We start from the raw sequence: 19,783 nt of genomic DNA on the forward strand, positions 1-19,783 counted from the left end.
ACTAAGTCTGTTTTGGTCAATAGTACCTAACAGTTTTCCACATAGTAGGCACTCACCAGTACAACATGGGAAGGCCCAATTCACCACATTCTCACCTAAACTGGGCATTATCTTTTCAGTCTTTGCCTAATACAATTAGTGAAAATGTAATTACATTATTGCTACTAATACCAGAAAATCTTGTAAGTACATTATAATTGCTGTTTCTTATATGAAGCTACAAAATAGGGATAATCTTATTTTTAAAGGTGAAAGAACTTTGAGAGTTCACAGAGATTAAACTACTTTTCTAAGATCATACAGCTAATAAGAGATGTAACCAGCCTAAGTCTTCTGGCTCCAAAATCAATGCTGCTTCTAACAATCCACATATCCTCCAATCACCCTAGACTCCTCTTCATGTTTCATTATCCACATCCAGAAAAATAGTAAATCTTGCTGTTTTCATAGGTTAAAGTGTTTCCATTCTGTCCATACTTAACATAAGACATCTACTTCATTATCCTTCATCTAGATCCTTTGCTTTCTAGGTATAAGGGATGTTCACAGAAGAGGAGGGATATACAGAGTGTGTGTGTTAATCATTTCATTTTCCCAAGAAGAGATCTACCAAGTTATTTGTATATGTGCTATGAAAGAAATATTCCTGCTTTAGTTTAGGGCCAGCCTGTAGTAATCTAGAGCTTAATCCTGGGCCCTCTTTCCTTCTTTAATTATATTCCTTTCTTGGTGATCTCACCCAGTCTTAAAATACCTTGTCTAAAATATCATCGCAGTCACCTAAGGCAATGACTGCAAAATACTTACCTCTGCAGCTTTACTCTCACTCCCATGAGCAGCTGATTCTTATGTCTAATTGTCTACTTGACATCTCATCTTGGAAGTCTAATAGGAATATCTTCTGTTTCAGTAGAATATGGCCTTTATGAGGGGCAGGAACATTGTCTAATGCACAGTGCCTGACACATAGTGGATAAACAATAAATACAGGTTGGCTGAACAAATGCATGCTGTTATATAAGCAAAAGACTTCCCAATGAGATTAGACTGTTCTGGGAGGGCTTTGAGAATTTGGTATTCTGAGTTAAATGTACATTTCTGGAGGTCAGGAAGGAGTAGAGTTTGGTTCTAAGCTCTCTCAGGGTGCCACAGTTAACCCTACTTTTTAATGATGACCTACCTGGGATGTTAGCAATCCATAAACATACCTCTAGGAACACTGTCAAATTTGCCTATTAAAAATCACCTAGGAGACAGTTACAATATTTCCAAGCCTTACTATCATGCCCCTCCTAATTCAGAATCTCAAGGGAGAAAGGTCTGAAAAATTTACAGCATAAACAAATGACTCCAGTGACATATCAACAAGTTTGAGAGAGATTACTATAGATGCTTTTCCTATTGGGTTATTATCACTGAAACTTTATGGATACAAATATCCACATGTACTCTTAGTTCTAACTCAAACATTCCAGAAATTATTTAAGTCATCCAAACGTTTCATTGACTTCATTCCAGAGCAGTAGAGGTCACCAGTGACCTAAGAGTCCTTCTCATACAGCATGACATACATGGAGTAGACCCTTAGTCTCAATTAAGGATCTGATTTTGCTTACTTGGCAAAAAATTAGTTGTGTGAACCCATGCTCAATTACCATACCTTACATGAGTTTACTCTGACATATGGTCAACTTTCATCACTTTCTTCTTTAAAGTTTGTTGAAGAATCAGGATTTCAGTTTCTCTCTCCAAAAATCCACTCCTCTTAGCTATCATTTCAGGCAAGCAGGGTCAAAGCTTTGCAGATTTTGTTACCCTCCCCACAAATCTCCAAAAAGTTTTTCTTGCATATTATAAGAAGACTGAAAGTTGATAAGGCAAAAGACTAATAAATTCTATAATCTCTCTCTCTCTCTCTCTTTTTGCCATGGTGGGGACTGTGCCCCACCACTAAGTGATATCCCCAGACCTTTTATTTTGAGACAGGGTTTTGCTAGATTGCCTTGGCTGGCCTCCAATTTACAATCCTCCTGTCTCGACCTCCTGAGTAGCTGGGATTACAGGCAATGTACCACTATGCCTGGTCCATACTCTATGTCTGACTAAGGAATTCAAAGACAACCAGTAATCAAAGTGAATGACAGCAATTAACAATCTTCTCACAAACACACTTTAAGTCAAAGTCACTTTTGGTCACAGTTTACAAAAACAGAATGTCTTAAGTGGCAACTAATTATATATCCCAAAATTGTAATCTCAGCTAACCTCAAAGACAGATCCTTGGGAGGGAAGAGGAACAGGATCAGATGAGAAAAGCAAATGGGGACACATTGGGAGAATCATTCTAGACTTTTTCCTCAAGAGGTAAAGAACTGAAACAGAACAGAACTACATTAAAATGACCTGGATCCATTTCCCTCTCTGTTCACTATCCCATTCAGGAAGCTTCTCATTAATGCTTTTCCAAGTGCAGACAGACAACATACATGCCTCTAAACAGATGATTTCCCTTGCCCACCCTGCAAAAACATTGATGGTAAATCAGGAGAATTATGCTCAGATGACAGAAAATTGACACTTCGTGTCATGTTGACATCAGCAAAACATTTTTTTAGATCAGTAACTTGGTGTAGAGGCCAGCAAACTGTGTCAAATTCAGTCCACCAGCCTGTTTTTGTAAATAAAGTTTAATTGGAACAGTTACTCCATTTATTTACATAATTGTTATGGCTGTTTTTCCATTGTAATAGCAGAGTCAAATAGTTACAACAAGGCAACATGACCCCTAAAGTAGAAAATATTTACGATCAGTCCCTTTACATAAAACATTTGCTGAACCCTTATCTAGAGTGTTTATGTGACAAAATGAAGCCTTAGGCTGGTTTGTCCACCCCTAGCACATAGTACTGGAGAATATCTGCCCTCTTCGCTGGGTCTATGTTGCCCAGGCTGACCTGAAACTCCTGGGCTCAACTGATACTCCCATCTTAACCTCCCAAATAACTGGGACTACAGGTGTGCACCACCATGCCCAGTTCTACTAATAGATTTTATTTTATTTTATTTTGAGAACTTTAATATTTTATTTTATTTTTTTAGTTTTCGGCAGACACAACAGCTTTGTATGTGGTGCTGAGGATTGAACCCGGGCCGCACGCATGCCAGGCGAGCGCGCTACCTCTTGAGCCACATTCCCAGCCCCTACTAATAGATTTTAATAATGCCCTTCTTTTCCTCAGTTGCCAAAAACATCACCATAGTTTAAGCTATAGAATTCAAATTATAAGAAAACATTTTAAAAAATTCCAAAGCACAAAAAACATCAAGTATTTCTAAAATCCCAAACTCTGTTAAGGTACTTCTGTGTGAACATTCATGCACATTAAGGATCATATTTGGATACAAAATTACGGTTTCCCTATGAAGAAATTCATGGCCCCTAAATGGTTATTATCTGATTCTTGAACTTGCTTGATTGAAAACTGAGATGGCATGGAGAAAAATTAAAACTGGTAACTTGTAAATGTTCATCTTTAGGGCTGGGGATGTGGCTCAAGCCGTAGCGCGCTCGTCTGGCATGTGTGCGGCCCGGGTTTGATCCTCAGCACCACATACAAAAACAAAACAAAACAAAACAAAACAAAAAACCAAAGATGTTGTGTCCGCCGAAAACTAAAAAATAAATATAAAAAAATTTTTCATCTTTACATTTTCACCCCAACTATCCTATCTTTTAGGTCCTACCAAAACAACACTTTCAAAGGCAGCATTGGTTAGAGCCTCAATTCAACATTCCTGCAGGGGCAAGTCTATAAACATTGCATTTGCTGAAAATGGGCTTCAAATCCCACACCAAGCTTTATACTTCAATCATGGGCCCAGAACTCTAACATTAGCTAAGCCTAAGCCATGGTTAAGACTCTCTAGCCATGCCATCAGCAGAAGAAATGAATACTTTTGTAACCAAGGTAACCCTTAGATTCCAACTGAAAGGGGAACAATTATTCCTGGAGGCTCTCTTATGATCAAAGCCATCATAGGACTGACTACTTTGATAAAAGAGTTGAACCCCAACTCCTTTGAAGACAACTGTATGAACTGTCATAATGGTAATGATGGGGTTCCAGGAATGCTCAAGTTGAAAATGATCCTTTTCTCAAGAACATTGTTAGTTGGCCCTGAATATTTTCTTTTTTCAAAGATAAACTGAAAAAATACCAGCAGGAAATTACCACAATGCTAGCAATATATTTTTTTTTTCTGAATAGTATGGTTATGAAAGGTTTTTCTTATTCTTTATAGAAAAAAACGATTCCCTTTTTACAACAAATATTTTTAATACCCTTCACATTTACTATCCTGAAATGAAATTCACTTATACCAAACTTAGTTAAAATCATGAAAAATAACATAGTGAGAAGAAATAAATGTGAAGAAATTTATAACAAACTGTGTGTGTGTGTATGTGTGTGGGTACTTGGATGCTGGGGATTGAACTCAAGAGTCTCATGCACTCTCTACCACTGAGACACACCTTCAGCCCCTAAATATGTACTTTTCAATGTGTTAATTCTTGTTCCAATATCATTAGGAGGCATAACAAAGCAGTAAGAGGTTTGGATACATCTTAAGATTCTTATGAGGTAAAATGCAGACCTGTAAAATCTGTTAAGTCATCATAATATAAATGGCATTACTATCAGGATGAGCAAAACTCAGCAGTTGCTCCTCAATTTACATGGTGTTTGAATTCTCAGAACTGCTCCCTACCAATTGAGTGTGTACATAAAATCAAGTAAGGTTTGAGACTCAGATACTAGACAGGTTTTCATCTTAGACTGTCCTGGGAGAAAGTCAAGAGTCAAGCAAGCTCAGGACAACTGCTGGACGTGAGACATCTTTCGAAATCTAGCATCTGGCATATCTGATCCCTTCCAATAAATGCATCTAGAACATGCCCCATCACTATGTTCCCTGAAAGGGCCCTTAGGAATTTTTATAACCTCTTCTAAAAATGCTCTTGCTGCTTTTGAGAACCACTGTTGTATACTTTTCTGTGCTTCATAAAATTTCCTTTTGTAATCATGGGGGGGGGCAGGGAGAAGCTCCATCAGAATTTCAAGCTCCTAAGGGTCCCTGCAAATGAAAAGACGTAAGGTCACACGTTGCTAACAACCTTGAAGGCAGCTAGATGCTGAAAGAAGAAATTGAAAGAAGAGAAAAAGCCAAGAGGTTAACTACACCATTCTTAGAGGTCAGATAAATCTTTCACATCTTTGGATAAGATGTTTGAATGAAACCCAAACAGAAACCTTGAAGGTCAGTTTATTTCTATGTTAAAAAAGATTTCTGATTAAGGCAGAACTCACTGATGTAATGGGACATTGGGTCCAAATTTTCAGGGTCTCCAAGGAATACATGTAAGCTTTGATTACTGAAATTTCCTTGGCAACAGCATGACCTAAAATTAATAGAGTCCATAAAAGGAAGATGCCAAAAGAAACTTTGTTCTTAAGATGGTTTATGTGGTTTGGGCTAGAGCAAGGCACAACCCATATATAGAAAATCACAGCATCTATAGTATTTTAAGAAACTACAGTTGCAAAGAAAGAGCAAATGTACAGTGACAGGAGAGATCCTTCCAGGCCATTGTGGAGTCAGCCACTAGAGAGGAGTCCTCTGGGTAGCAGGCAACTTCCCCCATACAGAATCGGTTGGCTGCCCTTTCTCAATCTCCATCTCCTTCCCAGGATTATCCATGGACATCAATAGTACAGATCCAGGAGAGCTTGCCTTTCTACATGTGGAATGTCTGCCAATTCCCAGAGGCTGGCCACAACAGGACTTTAACAGCCACTGCTTATTAAGTCTATCCTTATTTTTTATATCCTTGTGAACATCAGCATGATATTAAGTTTCTCAGCCTTATTAAAACCCTCTCATTCCCTATCTGCCTAAAAATAAAGATGTTAGCGAAGAAAACCTCTATTTTATTATTCTTTTAACTCTGTTAAAAGAAATTAAGGCTTATTAAGAAAAAAAAAGACTGAAGTTGTTATATAGTATACAACAAAAATATTACTTTACTACATAAACAACTTAAGTCTCTCTGATAGCTCACCTACCATGTCTTTAAACTTAGTCAAGCTGTTGTTCTATCTCAACAGTGCAGGCTTGTCTGGGAAATACCTTACCATATTAGGCAATCAGGCCTCAGAAAGAGGGGAAAGCAAAACAGACCTAGGATTTTACCTAAAAGGAGAATGGCAAAGATACTGCCCAGCGGTGGAGAGTGGACAGAAAATTGCTGAATCCTCTTCAGGACATAAAGGGGCTTCACAAGATTAAGTAGCAAGATTAAAAATTACTGCTTGAGAGAAAGATCCAGAAAATGGCCAGAAGCAAAGTAGTAAAAATTTAGAAAAACAGAAAAATGGGCTGTTATTTACTCAAAGAAAGAAAGTTGGGGAAAAACAGTCAAGATTTATGAAACTAGGACTGTTAGAAACAGTCAGAGAAGCACACATACGAGGGGAAATTTAGTCATAAAAATGAAAGTCTGCTTGATCAAGGGAGAAATTTGCAGAGATTTGACTTGCTTAGGAACTCAAAGGGTTCCAAGCAAAATTTGAAACATTTTAATCCTGTTCCTTCCATTTCTACTCATTTCTTTCCCCTATCTCAATGATCCCTTTTAAAATTCAGTCCTTAAAACCCCTCAGGTATGTGTCAGACATATGTTAGAATTATAGAGGCATTTGGGCTACTTCTCTTATTTTTCAAATAATCCATTCTTGAGAGGTTGTTTGGAGGTTCTAGCAGCAAAGTGCAGCTACTCATGTACCCTTGACCTAGAAGTGGTCTTTCCCTATGAGGGAAGATCGTCCTCTTCAACCAAGTGTTCAGCTTTGGGAAAGATGCACATGAAATGGGTAAGGGAGGAAGGGGACACTTACTTAGCCAGCCAGATAATCTGAATCAACTCTGGCAATTAATGGAGAGACAGATGTCATAGCCAGATCATGCTCACATTCCAAGTAATAATTTTTAAGGATAAATTAATAAATAACTTTAAAATCACATGATTCTAAGGTCAACAAAAATATTCCAAAAGACTTACTCTCATCTGACTTAGGAATTTATAGATTTGGAACATTTTAATTTTAAACCCAGGGAGTCTGGCTTCTGAGTTAGTACTCAGAGCTTCTACACTACATTATTTGTCATAAAGTATGTGACATAAGACATATAACAAATATAAGAATTCAAATGAAGGCAAGGTGACAGCTGTAGACTAGGGATATGACAATGTGATCCTGGCAAATTAATCTCTCCAGGCCTTAGCTGTTGTCTTTATGAGAGGGTTAGTTAGATGGCCTTGAAAGACCCTTTCAGTTCTAAGATTCGGTCTATAATCACCATTTTAGACATCACAGAGCTAAATCAAATTTTAAGTAGCATCTTAAAATACAAGGTCTTTGAAGAAGGCTTCTTAACTGAAATGGAAGAGCTAGTGATTTGAAGATGTAGCAAAGCTGAGAAAAATCTAGGCAAGGCAAAAGTAACTAAAAGGTGAGTAAAATTAACAGGTCATTTTCAGGCATGATTAATTAATAGAACCTCTCTGATGTGGTAAGAACAGTCTTGTGACATAACTGGGCTTCAAAGGTCTCTGGACAAGGTTTGTAAAGAATGCTTTTAATTTTAAAAGACATCAGAGGATGCTCTGGGATACTCAACTTTTATATCACTATATGATCCTTTTATAAAAAGGCTGAAAAGATTTCATGGGTTAATATCCCTATGAGAAAAAAAATGTTAAAACAAGAATACAGGGCTGGGGATGTGGCTCAAGCGGTAGCGCGCTCGCTCGCCTGGCCTGCGTGCGGCCCGGGTTCAATCCTCAGCACCACATACCAACAAAGATGTTGTGTCCGCCGAGAACTAAAAAATAAATATTAAAAATTCTCTCTCTCTCTCTACTCTCTCTTTAAAAAAAAAACAAGAATACAAAACTATCTGTTATTCTATGTTCTGTTTTTGATTTGAAAAAAGACAAAACTGTATTCATATTCTCAGAGTCAAGTGCCAGGATTTCTCAGTCTCATGCTGGTTCTTCTCGTTTTCCTCATTTTGAACTCTGGAATGCTACAGGCTTTGTCTTTAGGAATCTTCTATATGATGTTACTTTCTTGGTGACTGTATCCAACCCCTGGTTTTTTTCTTTTTCGGTACTAGGGGTTGAACCCAGGGGTGCTTAACCACTGAGCCACACCTCAACCCTTCTATTTGAATTTTATTTAGAGATAGGTTCTCACTGAATTGCTTAGGGCCTCTCTAAGTTTCTAAGGCTGACTCTGAACTTGCAATCCCCCTATCTCAGCCTCCTGAGCCAATGGGATTACAGGTGTGTGCCATCGCACCTGGCCCAACCCCTTGGTTTAAAATATAATCTATATGTTTGCTGACATACAAGTTTATGTCTGAAGCTTGGGTCACTCACATGAACTCCAGACCCCTATATCTTAATTGTTCTTTTGACATTTCCATGTAAAATATGTCAATCAAGTTTATTAAATTTAAACCAAATGCCTACTCTTCCTTGACCAAATCTATTCTTCCCATAGTATTCTTCATCTCAGTTAATGAAAACTCCATTTCATGTTGTCTTAGCTAAAAGCTCTAGCATCAACCTTGACCTGTTTTCTCAACCTAAATCCAAGCCAATAGCAAATCTAAGTGGTTCTAACTTCAAAATGTATATTGAATAACAACTTCTCAGGATCTTTCTGTTTTTCCAATATTATTGGAAAAGCCTCTTAACTGACATTACTGCTTCCACTGAATCTTAAAGACCACTGATGTCCCCCCCCCCCTCAGAGTACAATCTTCAACATGGCAGGTAGAGTGAACCATTAAAATATAAGTATAATAATGTCACTCTTCTGCTCAAAACTCGGTAAGATATCTACATGTATATTTCAAAAGCTAGAGTTCTAATGACAACTTATCAGCCAATGCTGTCTAGCCCCTTTGCTCATTCTGCTCTAACCACACTGGGTTTTACACCTGTTCTCAAGCATGCCAAGCATACCCTGCCTTGGGTCTTTGCAATTGCTGTTCCTTTTCTGCCCATAACACCCCACCTCCACATGGCCACATGGCTGCCTACTTTACTTCATCTAGGTTCTAATGATATTCTGTAACAGAGCCCTATCCTAACTGCCCTACTTATAGCATGAGCCTCTTGCCCACCTTGGCACATCTAATTCCTCCATCCTACTTATTCTGTATGGCTTTTCCATAACATATCACCTTTTAACACATTATTTTCTGTAACATATCACCCTTTAACATATTATTTACTTTACATATTTATTTTATTTATTGTCTGTCTCCCTCACTAGAATGTAAATTCCAAGAAAGCAGAGGTTTTTGTTCATTGTTGCAAAATCTAGAAAAGTACCTGAACATAAGAGGCAATTAAAAGCACTTGTTGAATGAAAGAACAGGAAGATATTTATAATAGAGAAGGAAGGACAAAATGAAAAATGCATGTAGTGGCTTTCAGCATTAGAGACACTTCTGAAGCATTTATTTTTTCCAGTTCAAAACCAAGCTTTGCCAACAAATTAAAGTTGGGTTCTCTTATTAGTTTGAAAACTTTACATTAAATTGCTTACCTCTTTTAGAACATTTTACCAACACTTTTCTCCACTAGCATATAACCAGTCATCTAGGACAAGCATATCAATAGTCATAAATTAGTAATTCCTTAATAACATCTCCTTTACCAATGTATTTTGAGGAGTGATTAGTAATCCAATCTACTAGTTCCATTCAGAGCTAGGACAGCTCCAGTGTCGACTTTGAGGGTAAAGTTTCACTGGTTTTGTCCTGATTGATTATACTACCTGATTTTCCTAAAAGCAACAGGGTGGGGTAGGGGATTCCTAACAAAAGTATGGGAATTCTTACTTCCTGACAGACATAACTACCCACCTATGTCAAGGACAGCAGAAGAATGCTGATGCTCTACCCACTGAATCTTGATACTGAGTAGGCTTTTAAGTTGTCCTTCAAGAAGACGTTCCTTCACTCAAGGAGGTGAGGTGCTACTAGCAAGTCAATTCGAACATGTAACCTGCTGAGTAAAAAAACCAAATGGATAAATAGGGTGTGGAAAAGGACATAAGCCCTAATTCCAGGTCTGCATATTACCATCAAATTAAAACGTTCCCTGATGCAGGATACAGGATGCTTTTCCTTGCACAGGTTTCCCATCCCCAAGTTATTAACTTCTCTGGTCTCCGTTTTCTCAACTATGAAATGAGGCTCCTAAATCAAGTTATCTATAAATTCCTTTTCAATTCTATGAGACCAAAAGTGGGGTGGCAAATACCTTTACTACACTGAACTAGGTTCTTCAGCAATTCTTTTAAAACAGGAGCAATTTGTTTAGGTTCAGCTTCTTCAGGGCACCATTCTGCTTGCTCACCAACATCTTTTCTGTTGACCACTTGTGCCCTCTAGTGATGAATTCAATTACACAACAGGATCAGATTGAAAAATAGACTACTGCAGAGGAGTAAATGGGGGAAAACCAGAATTCAGTAGATAAAACTCATAGTAAAGCAAAAGTCAGTCCAAGGACACAAAAATAAAAGGTGGAGAGAACTGAAATGGTCACCACCTTCCCTGATGTGCCTATGATCATTCCCTCCAGAGCACCTGCTATGCAAAACCCTTATCTGTGGTTTTGCTTTGGTTTAAGTTACTCACAGTCAGCCACTGTCTGAAAATATTAAATGCAAATTCCAGAAGTTAATAGCTCATAGTTTTAAAATTGTATTGTCTGGAGTAGTATGATGAAATCTCATGCTATCCGGTACCCTGTCCTGCCAGAGACATGAATTATCCCTCTGTCCAGGGTATCCATGTTGTGTATACTATTGCTTGTTAGTCATTTAGTAACCTTCTGACCAACTGTTAAGACACTGATATCACATAGTACTGGTGTCCAAGTAACTCTTATTTTACTTAATAATGATGCCAAAGCACAGGAGCAGAGATAGTGGTAATTTAATTTTAGTTGTAACTGTTCTATTTTATTATTAGTTCTTTTTGTTACTCTCTTACTATGTTTAATATAAATAAAACTTCATCATAGGTATGTATGAATATGAAAAAGTATAGCACATGTAGGGTTCAGTACTACCTGTGGTTTCAGCCATCTCCTCAGGGTGATGGAAAGTATCTCCCATGGAGCAGGGAGACCACTATACAGTAAATAGTAAATACATTCTTGAATATAAAAGCATTTTTAGATATGACTGAAATAACCTCTTCTCAAATTAAAATTAGATTCAGTTTCCTCTTCACTTAGAAAGACAAAGGATATCTTTAGATTTACAGAGACTGGCCCATACCTAATGTGGATAATGAAAGAGAATTGCTATAAACATATCTGTCAAGGAGGTGCTACAATATCAATATATAGTCTTTGTCTATCTTACCAGCTGATGGAATTACCACTGGGGATGGGTTTTGATGAAAACCATGTACTATGTTGGATGTGGGCAAGGCCCCCAGCCTTCTCATCATATTTCTTGCTCTTTACTGACACTAGTATAGCAATATGTGACTTCTATCTTTATCACACACATCACAGATAGCAAACATCAGGCCATGCCTGGCCCTAAATATTAACTGGTGTTTACATTTTGGTTACATTTTTCTAAGTACATAAAGAGGAATGAATTTCAATGATATCAGCAGAGATTTAGTTTAATAATAGAAAGGCTTCTTAATCATGCTGTTGTTACTGACATAGGGATGAGAAATTAAAGAAGCTTATAAAATCTTTAAGAAGATGGGGGGAAATCAATATATATTTGGAATCATCTTAGCTCTAACCCTGATTAGAGACACAAATAGAGATAATAATAATTGAACTTTCCTTTCTAACCTAAAATTAAATATTACTGGATGATTTCATATATGTGTGTGCATATACATATGTAGATATATGTGTGTATATATACATATGTGTGTATACATGTAAATAACACTGACATATCATCACTCTTTTTTCGGGGGAGGGGTTTACTGGGGATTGAACTCACAACACTCAACCACTGAGCCACATCCTCAGCCCTACTTTGTATTTTATTTAGAGACAGGGTCTCACTGAGTTGCTTAGCACCTTGCTGTTGCCAAAGCTGACTTTGAACTCTTGATCCTCCTGCCTCAGGCTCCTGAACCACTGGGATTACAGGCGTGTGCCACTGGGCCTGGCCATATCCTCACTCTTAAGAAGCAGTACATTCATATATATGTACGCACATAGACAAACACAGACACACACAGTTAAAGAATAGACAATGCTAATTTATAGAGACAGAAATTAGAAAGAATGGTTGCTTCTCAGGACAGGGAATTGATTAGAAAGTGGCAAGAGGAAACGTTGTTTTTAAATATCTTTTTTTCTTGGTGCATTACAGCTGTACATAAAGGGGGGGATTTGTTGTTACATATTAGTACATGCACAAAGTATAACAATATGATTTGACCAATATCCCTCCCCAGAGCTTTTCCTCTTCCTCCCCTCCTCCCAGCTCCTGGTTGCCTTTCTCTGCTCTATTGATCTCCTTTTGCTTTTCGTGTAGATCACCCCCCACCTTTCTTTTCCTTTTTCCTCTCTAGCTTCCATAGATGAGAGAAAACATATGACACTTGACCTTCTGACTTTGGCTTATTTCACTTAACATAATGATAAGAGGAAACTTTTTAAGGTAAGGGAAAAGTTTTATATCTTGATTTGGATTGTGGTTTATACTAGTATATGCAAGTGTCAAAACTCACCAAATGACACATCTAAAATGTATGTATTTTATTGATTGTAAATTTATATCTCAGTTAAAAAAATAAGATGTCATGAGCTAACTATGGGGCTACCTCAGTGGTAGAGTTGTTGCTTAGCACTTGCAAAGCCCTGGGTTCAAGTCTCAACACCACAAAAAAGAAAAAAAGAAAAAGATGTCAGAGTCTTGGGAAGAGTGAATTTAAAAAATAATAGATACCATCACTCTCAAGGAGAAGGTTAGAGGAGAGTAGGGAGCTTGCGTGACTTTAATAGCAGATACAGTTTTACTAAATCAAAATCAGGAAAGAAAAGAACTGCCCTGGCTTTTCAGCAAAATTCATGCTTATTAGCTAACAGGGCCATTTCCACAGAATGTCCTCTCATTTATTGCTACAGAGCTGAGTCTATGATACTGCCTGATGGATGGACATGAAAGTAGGGCAGAGAGTGGTCTAAGATTCATAACATACTGGTGACTGTCTTGAACTAGAATTGCAGCAATTTACACTGGGTTATCATTAGGTGTGTTGTTCTGCAGCCCATATGGATAATGGTTTCAAACCTGCTAGCATTAGAAGCAAGCGCTCCGAAGAGAAAATCAGATAAACAGTTTAATTGAAATAAACTAGAGTTGAAGACTTTTCAAAAAAGGAAGCCTCTCACTTTACCAACTCATCATCAGTCTTTCCTTCTGCAGAACTGTGGGTGGGACTAGAGAATGGTACCTGGAATGTGCTTGTACCAATACCTTACCTGCGTACAAAGTTACCAATCTAGAGGTAATAGGCTGTTTGTTCTTAAGAGTCACACTGAAGTCTGCTTGACACATGGTAAATACTAGTAGATGCCTTAAGCAATTGGAAGAGTGGAATATTTTTCAGCCTGACAAATGACTTTCACAGCAAACCTCAATAGTCTCTGCTTTTCGTCACAAACCAAAAAGTTTTTCTATTATCTTAAGTAAATGGTCCTAAGATGAAATTCCATGAGAACCACTGCATTAAAATCATTATAGTTTTCATTCCTTGGTACTCGAGGTTAGGACTTTCCAGGGCTGAGAAATTTTGAAAAGTAGAGACAAAGATTTTCACTGACAAAAGACATTCTATGACATCAAACCTTCCTTGTTGTAATCCATTAATTTAAATGGCCTGTACAATCCTCTAGGGATTATGATGCATTTCAGTGCTCTGTAATCTATTACTCAAATTCTCTGCTTAAGCATAATTCCCCAAAGGAACTTCTCTATATTCATTCTCTCTATATGCAAAATCCTATCCAAGATTTTTAAAGAATCTATGAGTTGCTGTTGTTTGCATGCATGCAAACACACACACACACACACACACACACACACACACACACACACTTGCCTTAAGGGAATAGCTATGTGCTATTTCCACATAACACAGCTCATCTTTGTGAAGTAGCCTCAGCTTCAACCCAGAGTAGGCAATTCTCACTGGTGTTACTGTAAGTCATTACAGATACTGCTTTTTGAAAGTCTACTATTGATTATTTTGGATCTTGGCTAAAATGTAGGTGAGTTGATGACAATGTCTTATTCATCTCTCTTCTGTTAAAAATGAGTTAACTGTTAATTATTAAGGGTTGATAAGTGTATTCTGAGAATACAAGTCCAATAAATTGTGGAGTATTAAAAAGGCCATCATTTTATGTAATTTCTCACAGGAAAGCACATGTATTTCAATTAATTTAGTCAAAACCAAATTCCTTCCTTCCTATGAAACTGTAAAAAGAAGAAAACCCCCAGTATTCTATGGCACTGGAGTGGCTCACAAGAACCTGGATTATTTTTAAGAATGCTGGGTACAGGCCTGCAGATGGAGGCTAGGCTTTATGAGGTCAGGGCTATAGAATAGGTGAGGTGCTTAACCTTATTTCACAGTCAAATATAAATGACTTTTAGACTATCTGATGTTTCACATACTCCACACTTATGTTCCTCTTTATCAATGTGGATCCATAAAAATACCACTTTTTATTTTTCTTCCAAAGATTTCAAAGTACTCTACAATCCAATAACATTCAAGAGAAAAAGATGGAGCCTGTAATGGTGTTAGAGATTAGCAGCCGGCACACAGAAGCTGGAAATCTGTTTAAGAGCATGGGTATTGTTACACCACAGGAGGAAGTACCACCATCTAACACCTGCCATGCCTCTCAGAGGAATGTCTATCTCCAAACTCCTCCTCAGCTTCAATTTGCATAGGTCCTGCTCTTCTATTAAAATCATATGCATCAAAGCAAGATTGAGCCCTAAAGAGATATGCCTCACTGGCTTGTCACTTACCCGTGTTTCCTTGACCTCTTCAGAGACATCAGTTTCATCCTCCTGAAAAGGAAGGAGGAAGACGAACAAGAGAATCATCATCATGGATATTTTAAAGCAACAAGGTCAGTTCCTATCAATTATACATCTTGGCATTTCAAACATGGGCAATGAGATTTGACAGCCAGGTGATACTCTGTGATGCTACTTCTAACAGCTTTCACAAGTAGGCAACTTAGAAATATCACCTATGGTTTAAAAAAAAAAAAGTCAAATCAACCACAGTTGGGAAAAAAAAGGTATCATCTCTGCCCAAAGTTATCAATCTATGGGCTGGGGTGTAGCTCACTGGTAGAAAGTTTGCCTGGCATGCCCAATGCCCTGGGTTAGATCCTCACCATAGGAATTAAAAAAAAAAAAAGTATTAGTCTATTCAGCTCTATAACAAGGAAATATTCTTATCTAAAAGGTAGTTTCTAATAGATACATATTGTTGTTTCATTTCTTGTCCCATTGAATAGTTTTATCTAATTTTCAAATGAGTCATTAGTAACCAGGGGCTTTTGTTTCGAATTATTGGCTGCTTGGTTTTTTAGATTCCAATAGCAAGGTTGAGTGAAAAAGGTAAACATGACATGGAGGGGGATGCATGTCTCTGTTGGTAAGCACTGGTACATCTCTCTTTATTTAAAAGTCAGTGTTAATCTGTTTTATATTTATCCTTTTTTCCTCCAGAAGAATAAAATTGAATCAAATGAACTTCCGTTAACTTACAGATTTCAAGTTCTTTAAATTTCTTATAGCTCTCCTAAAACATTTAGTTAAAAATCTCTGCTTTTTTGTGGTATTGATATTGTTGACTATATGAATTTCAAGGAATATTCAGGAAGAGAGCTAAAATCTGGCAAATTTATTTACTTGTTAGATCTGTTTATATTGGTTAAATTATATTGTAAATTTCAAGTTCTTAAAATTCTTCATCAATCAAAACTGAGTGCCACCATATGATTAGTACTATTCTTGGTACTGGGAATCCAGCAGGAACATACTAAATGAGCCCCACACTAGCTAAATTTTGTTTTGCTTTTTTTCAGTAATAGTTCTTATCAATCTGCAAGATTCATGGTACCACATGGGACTCTTTCTTTTGAACTCAACAGAAAGACTGGCAGCCAAGCATAATGTGCTATGGCCCAGTATGGACTAATCTACTTACATCTTTTGTCCAGAAGTTGATGCCCGTGCCTCTTCTTCGTTCCTTGGGCCGCCTCCTCTCTCGAATGGAGAGCCTGTTAGAGGACTGATCATCCAAATCCACTTCTTCACTTTCTAGCCAGAGATAAAGTAAAGCATGACTCTTAAGAATCTGTAGCAATGTGCACGAGAGAGTGGCTTCCACCTTTTAAAACTCTACATACCATTTTTGTCCATTTCCTTTGCAGCTGTAGTATTCACAGTGATCTCTGAACTCTCAGAATCAGGGATGGAACATCTACTTGTTCGTAGCAGATGAGAACTGGTGTAGAGTGAAGGTCTTGATGCAGAAGGAGACACTGGTTTTGTGGGTTTGTCTGGCTGAGCTGGACACCTTAGACGACGATAGACATGCTAGAAATAATTCGCAGAATGAGCCATGAGAGGTCAAGTCCAGCCAAAGGATAAAGATAGCAGATTTATTCAAGATGAGCTTTTTCATTAAGAGTCTTATTTTAATAGCTGATGCTCAATCAACAATCACTGAGCTGAACTGAAGTTAGTTAATTAATCAGAAAACCACAGCTTCTGGATGCTACTTTGAAAAGACCATCATGTTGCTAGCAGTATAGGCAAACTGTTCTTAAAATGACTAAAGGGCACTAGACAGTGCTGTGTTAATGAAAATTCTTTTGATCTTGGAGTGAAATAGGAAGCATGATGAGCTTTCTCAGAGTGTTGAAAGGCAAAGTTTACAAAGGAAAATAAAAAAGCTCAAGACAAAGGAGCAGAATGTAGGAAGCATCTGAAAACAGAGAATAAATCTGAACATTCTACTAATTTCTGAATACTCATTAATTTGCCATAATGATGTTTACTGAAACCTATTAATTTTTTTTAATGGTTCTGGGGATAGGAGTCAGGCCTCAGACATGCTAGCTAGGCAAGTACTCTACCACTGAGTCCAGTCCCCTAAGCTTTTCATAAATTCCCATTTTCCCCTTTGAAATACTTTTTTCTAAGGGTTACGACAGAACTTGACAATGAGTCTTAAGTTGGCTTATCGAAGATGCATAAATTCTTACAGCATACTGAGTTCACAATATACAGATTTTGTACAATTTTTAATTTAGAAATTATAAAACAAGCCTGGTGTTTGATAATTTAGTTATAAAATTATAATTAAAAACACCTGTAATCCTAGCTACTCAGGAGGCTGAAGCAGGAAGATCCCAAGGTCAAGGGCAGACTGAGCAACTTAACAACATACTGTCTGAAAACAAGAGGCTGAGGACATAGCTCAGTGGTACATTTCTTGCCAAGCATGTACAACAAGGCCCTGGGTTCCATCTTTAGGTCAAAAAAAGAAAATAGAGAACAACAACAAAACAATTATAAAGACAGAAGTAATAAAATAAAGTAAGCTTTGGAGTCAGATGCAATTTGGCTCAAAGTCTAACTATAGTATTTATTAGCTGTTTGGCCCTGAATAAGTTATTTAACCTCTCTGAGCGTTAGCTTCCTTATCTGTAATACAGGGATAACACCTCAGACAGGATGGTGAACATTCAATAAGACAGTAAGTGTTAGGTGCTTAGAATAATATATGATAATAAGTATTTAATAAATATAATAGCTTATAAAACAAAATACACAACAGAACACCAGTTTATATGGACTCTAGCCGTTCAGAGTTAGAACATGAAAGAGATGATTCCTTTCTCCTACAACTAAACTGACCATAAAATTTATCAATTACAATTTTAAGAGTGAAAGAAGTGGTAATAATAATTGCACAGAGACAACAGTTATAACTAGAACCATCTTAGGTAAACCAGGAGTATGCTTATCCCTAAGTATACTCTTGTACCTGTGACTACCAACTCCACCAGAGAAATGAAACATAAATCAAAATGTCCACCCAACATAAATAAAAATGTACACCCAGGAGTGTTCTGTAAGCCCTTACATTTGTAGCAGTTTGGGGAACACATTAGTGGTTAAGAGACCAAGCCGTGGAGTCAGACTGCCGGTGTTCAAATCTTGTTTATCCACTCCTCAGCCGCATGAAATGTTAGCTAAGTTACCCAATCTCTGTGACTCGATTTCCTCATAGATAAAATAGGAATAGCAATATCTACCTCAGAGGATTGTTTTGAGGATTAAAAACACATGAAATGCTTAAAGTAGTGCCTGGCAAAAATACTTAATAAATGTTTATATTCTTATTTGCATTTTATTATACTGTGGCCTCTCTTTTTGGAATAGGTGGGTATTTATTTAAAAGCATTAGTTAACTCCCAGGAGGGAAAAAATGGTCATTTAAGGAATGACATCCTTTGAATTCTTTCTGTCACATAGGTTTGCCAACTAAAGACAGTCATCAAGTACTCTATTCCTGAGTGGTCCACTGCAAGGTAGAAGAGCATTTGAATGATCAGTAAAGAACAGATTTGCAGAAGCCAATTATCCTGCTTTTGTCACAGTACTTGCCAGCAAAATGAGCTCACCTCTTCATCCAGACTCCTGCCCCCGGGTTGCTGGTCTTCCCCAGCTTCCTTTGCTGGGACAGCTGAGGGCTCTTGCTTTTCAGTGCTCCCCTCCAGTCCTTCAGTGCCTGCAGGTTTCTCACTAGCCTGCCTCTCTGCCCTGGACCGGCTGAAAGTCCTTTCTGCTTCTTGAAGGTCTGTTAGGGTAACACCCTGGGAAAATAGCACAAGATCACGGCAGTTTCACCCTAACATGGAATAACTCTTGAGTAAGCAGGGAAACTCTCAAAAAGATCTAACGGTTTTCAAATCCCAGACGAAGATCCCAAAATGCATAATGAGGCCATTTCAAGCAATATATGCTTAAAATAAGCATCTCTGTGTGCAAAGAACCCAGGCCTGAATCTAGGTACATTTCAAACGTAATACTTTAGCTTTCCCAATTTGATCCCCAGAAAATAGGTCAACACTGATGTCTGCCTGTTATAGATATATTTCTTCCATACCAAATAGTTCTTGGCATTTTTATGTGAATACTCTCTATTCTCCCAAGATCAAACTGTTAACAAAAGAGATTTTCTGAACAGCAGATGCTGGAAAAACTTAATTTTACTCGTAGAAAGAAAAGCCATATCCAAAAAGATGAAAATTCAGCGTAAAGCTAGAACAACAACAAAAAGAACTCCCAAAAGAAAAAGTAAGCTATTTCTTTAATATTATTTCCAAGTAACTCTAGGAATCATCCAGCGAGGTTCTTCCGACAATTAATGTTTGCCCCTGGGTCACAAAAGCAGCAAGGCAGAAGAAAAGCAAATAATGAGTCACTTGCAGCTGGGACAAAGGAGTTAGGAAGAGAATGTGATGAGTCTAACTGAAGGGGTTACATGCTCAAGTAATCAGAGGAAAAGGGATGTACCAGAGCTGGAAGGTAGTTGATGGACA

At 37.6% G+C, this 19,783-nt stretch overlaps 1 protein-coding gene across 10 annotated transcripts in view; it reads right to left on the reverse strand.

Moving 5' to 3' along the window:
- Positions 1–19,783, reverse strand: part of PPP1R12B (protein phosphatase 1 regulatory subunit 12B) — a gene marked incomplete at its 3' end in the record, with an annotated part of 222,463 nt that overhangs the window by 68,775 nt on the left and 133,905 nt on the right. For 9 of the 10 annotated variants that reach the window (XM_081298885.1, XM_081298884.1, XM_081298888.1 and 6 more), the window contains 4 exons: positions 18,863–19,054; positions 16,577–16,766; positions 16,375–16,487; positions 15,180–15,221 (listed from right to left, as the gene is read on the reverse strand). In XM_081298885.1, coding sequence (XP_081155011.1) covers positions 15,180–15,221; positions 16,375–16,487; positions 16,577–16,766; positions 18,863–19,054 — 537 coding nt within the window. Of the gene's footprint in view, positions 1–10,019; positions 10,148–15,179; positions 15,222–16,374; positions 16,488–16,576; positions 16,767–18,862; positions 19,055–19,783 lie in introns of those variants that run through there. The other variant, XM_081298890.1, reaches the window with a different exon arrangement.

Source organism: Spermophilus citellus, assembly GCF_964194105.1.
Source record: "Spermophilus citellus genome assembly, chromosome: 6".
NCBI lineage: Eukaryota > Metazoa > Chordata > Mammalia > Rodentia > Sciuridae > Spermophilus > Spermophilus citellus.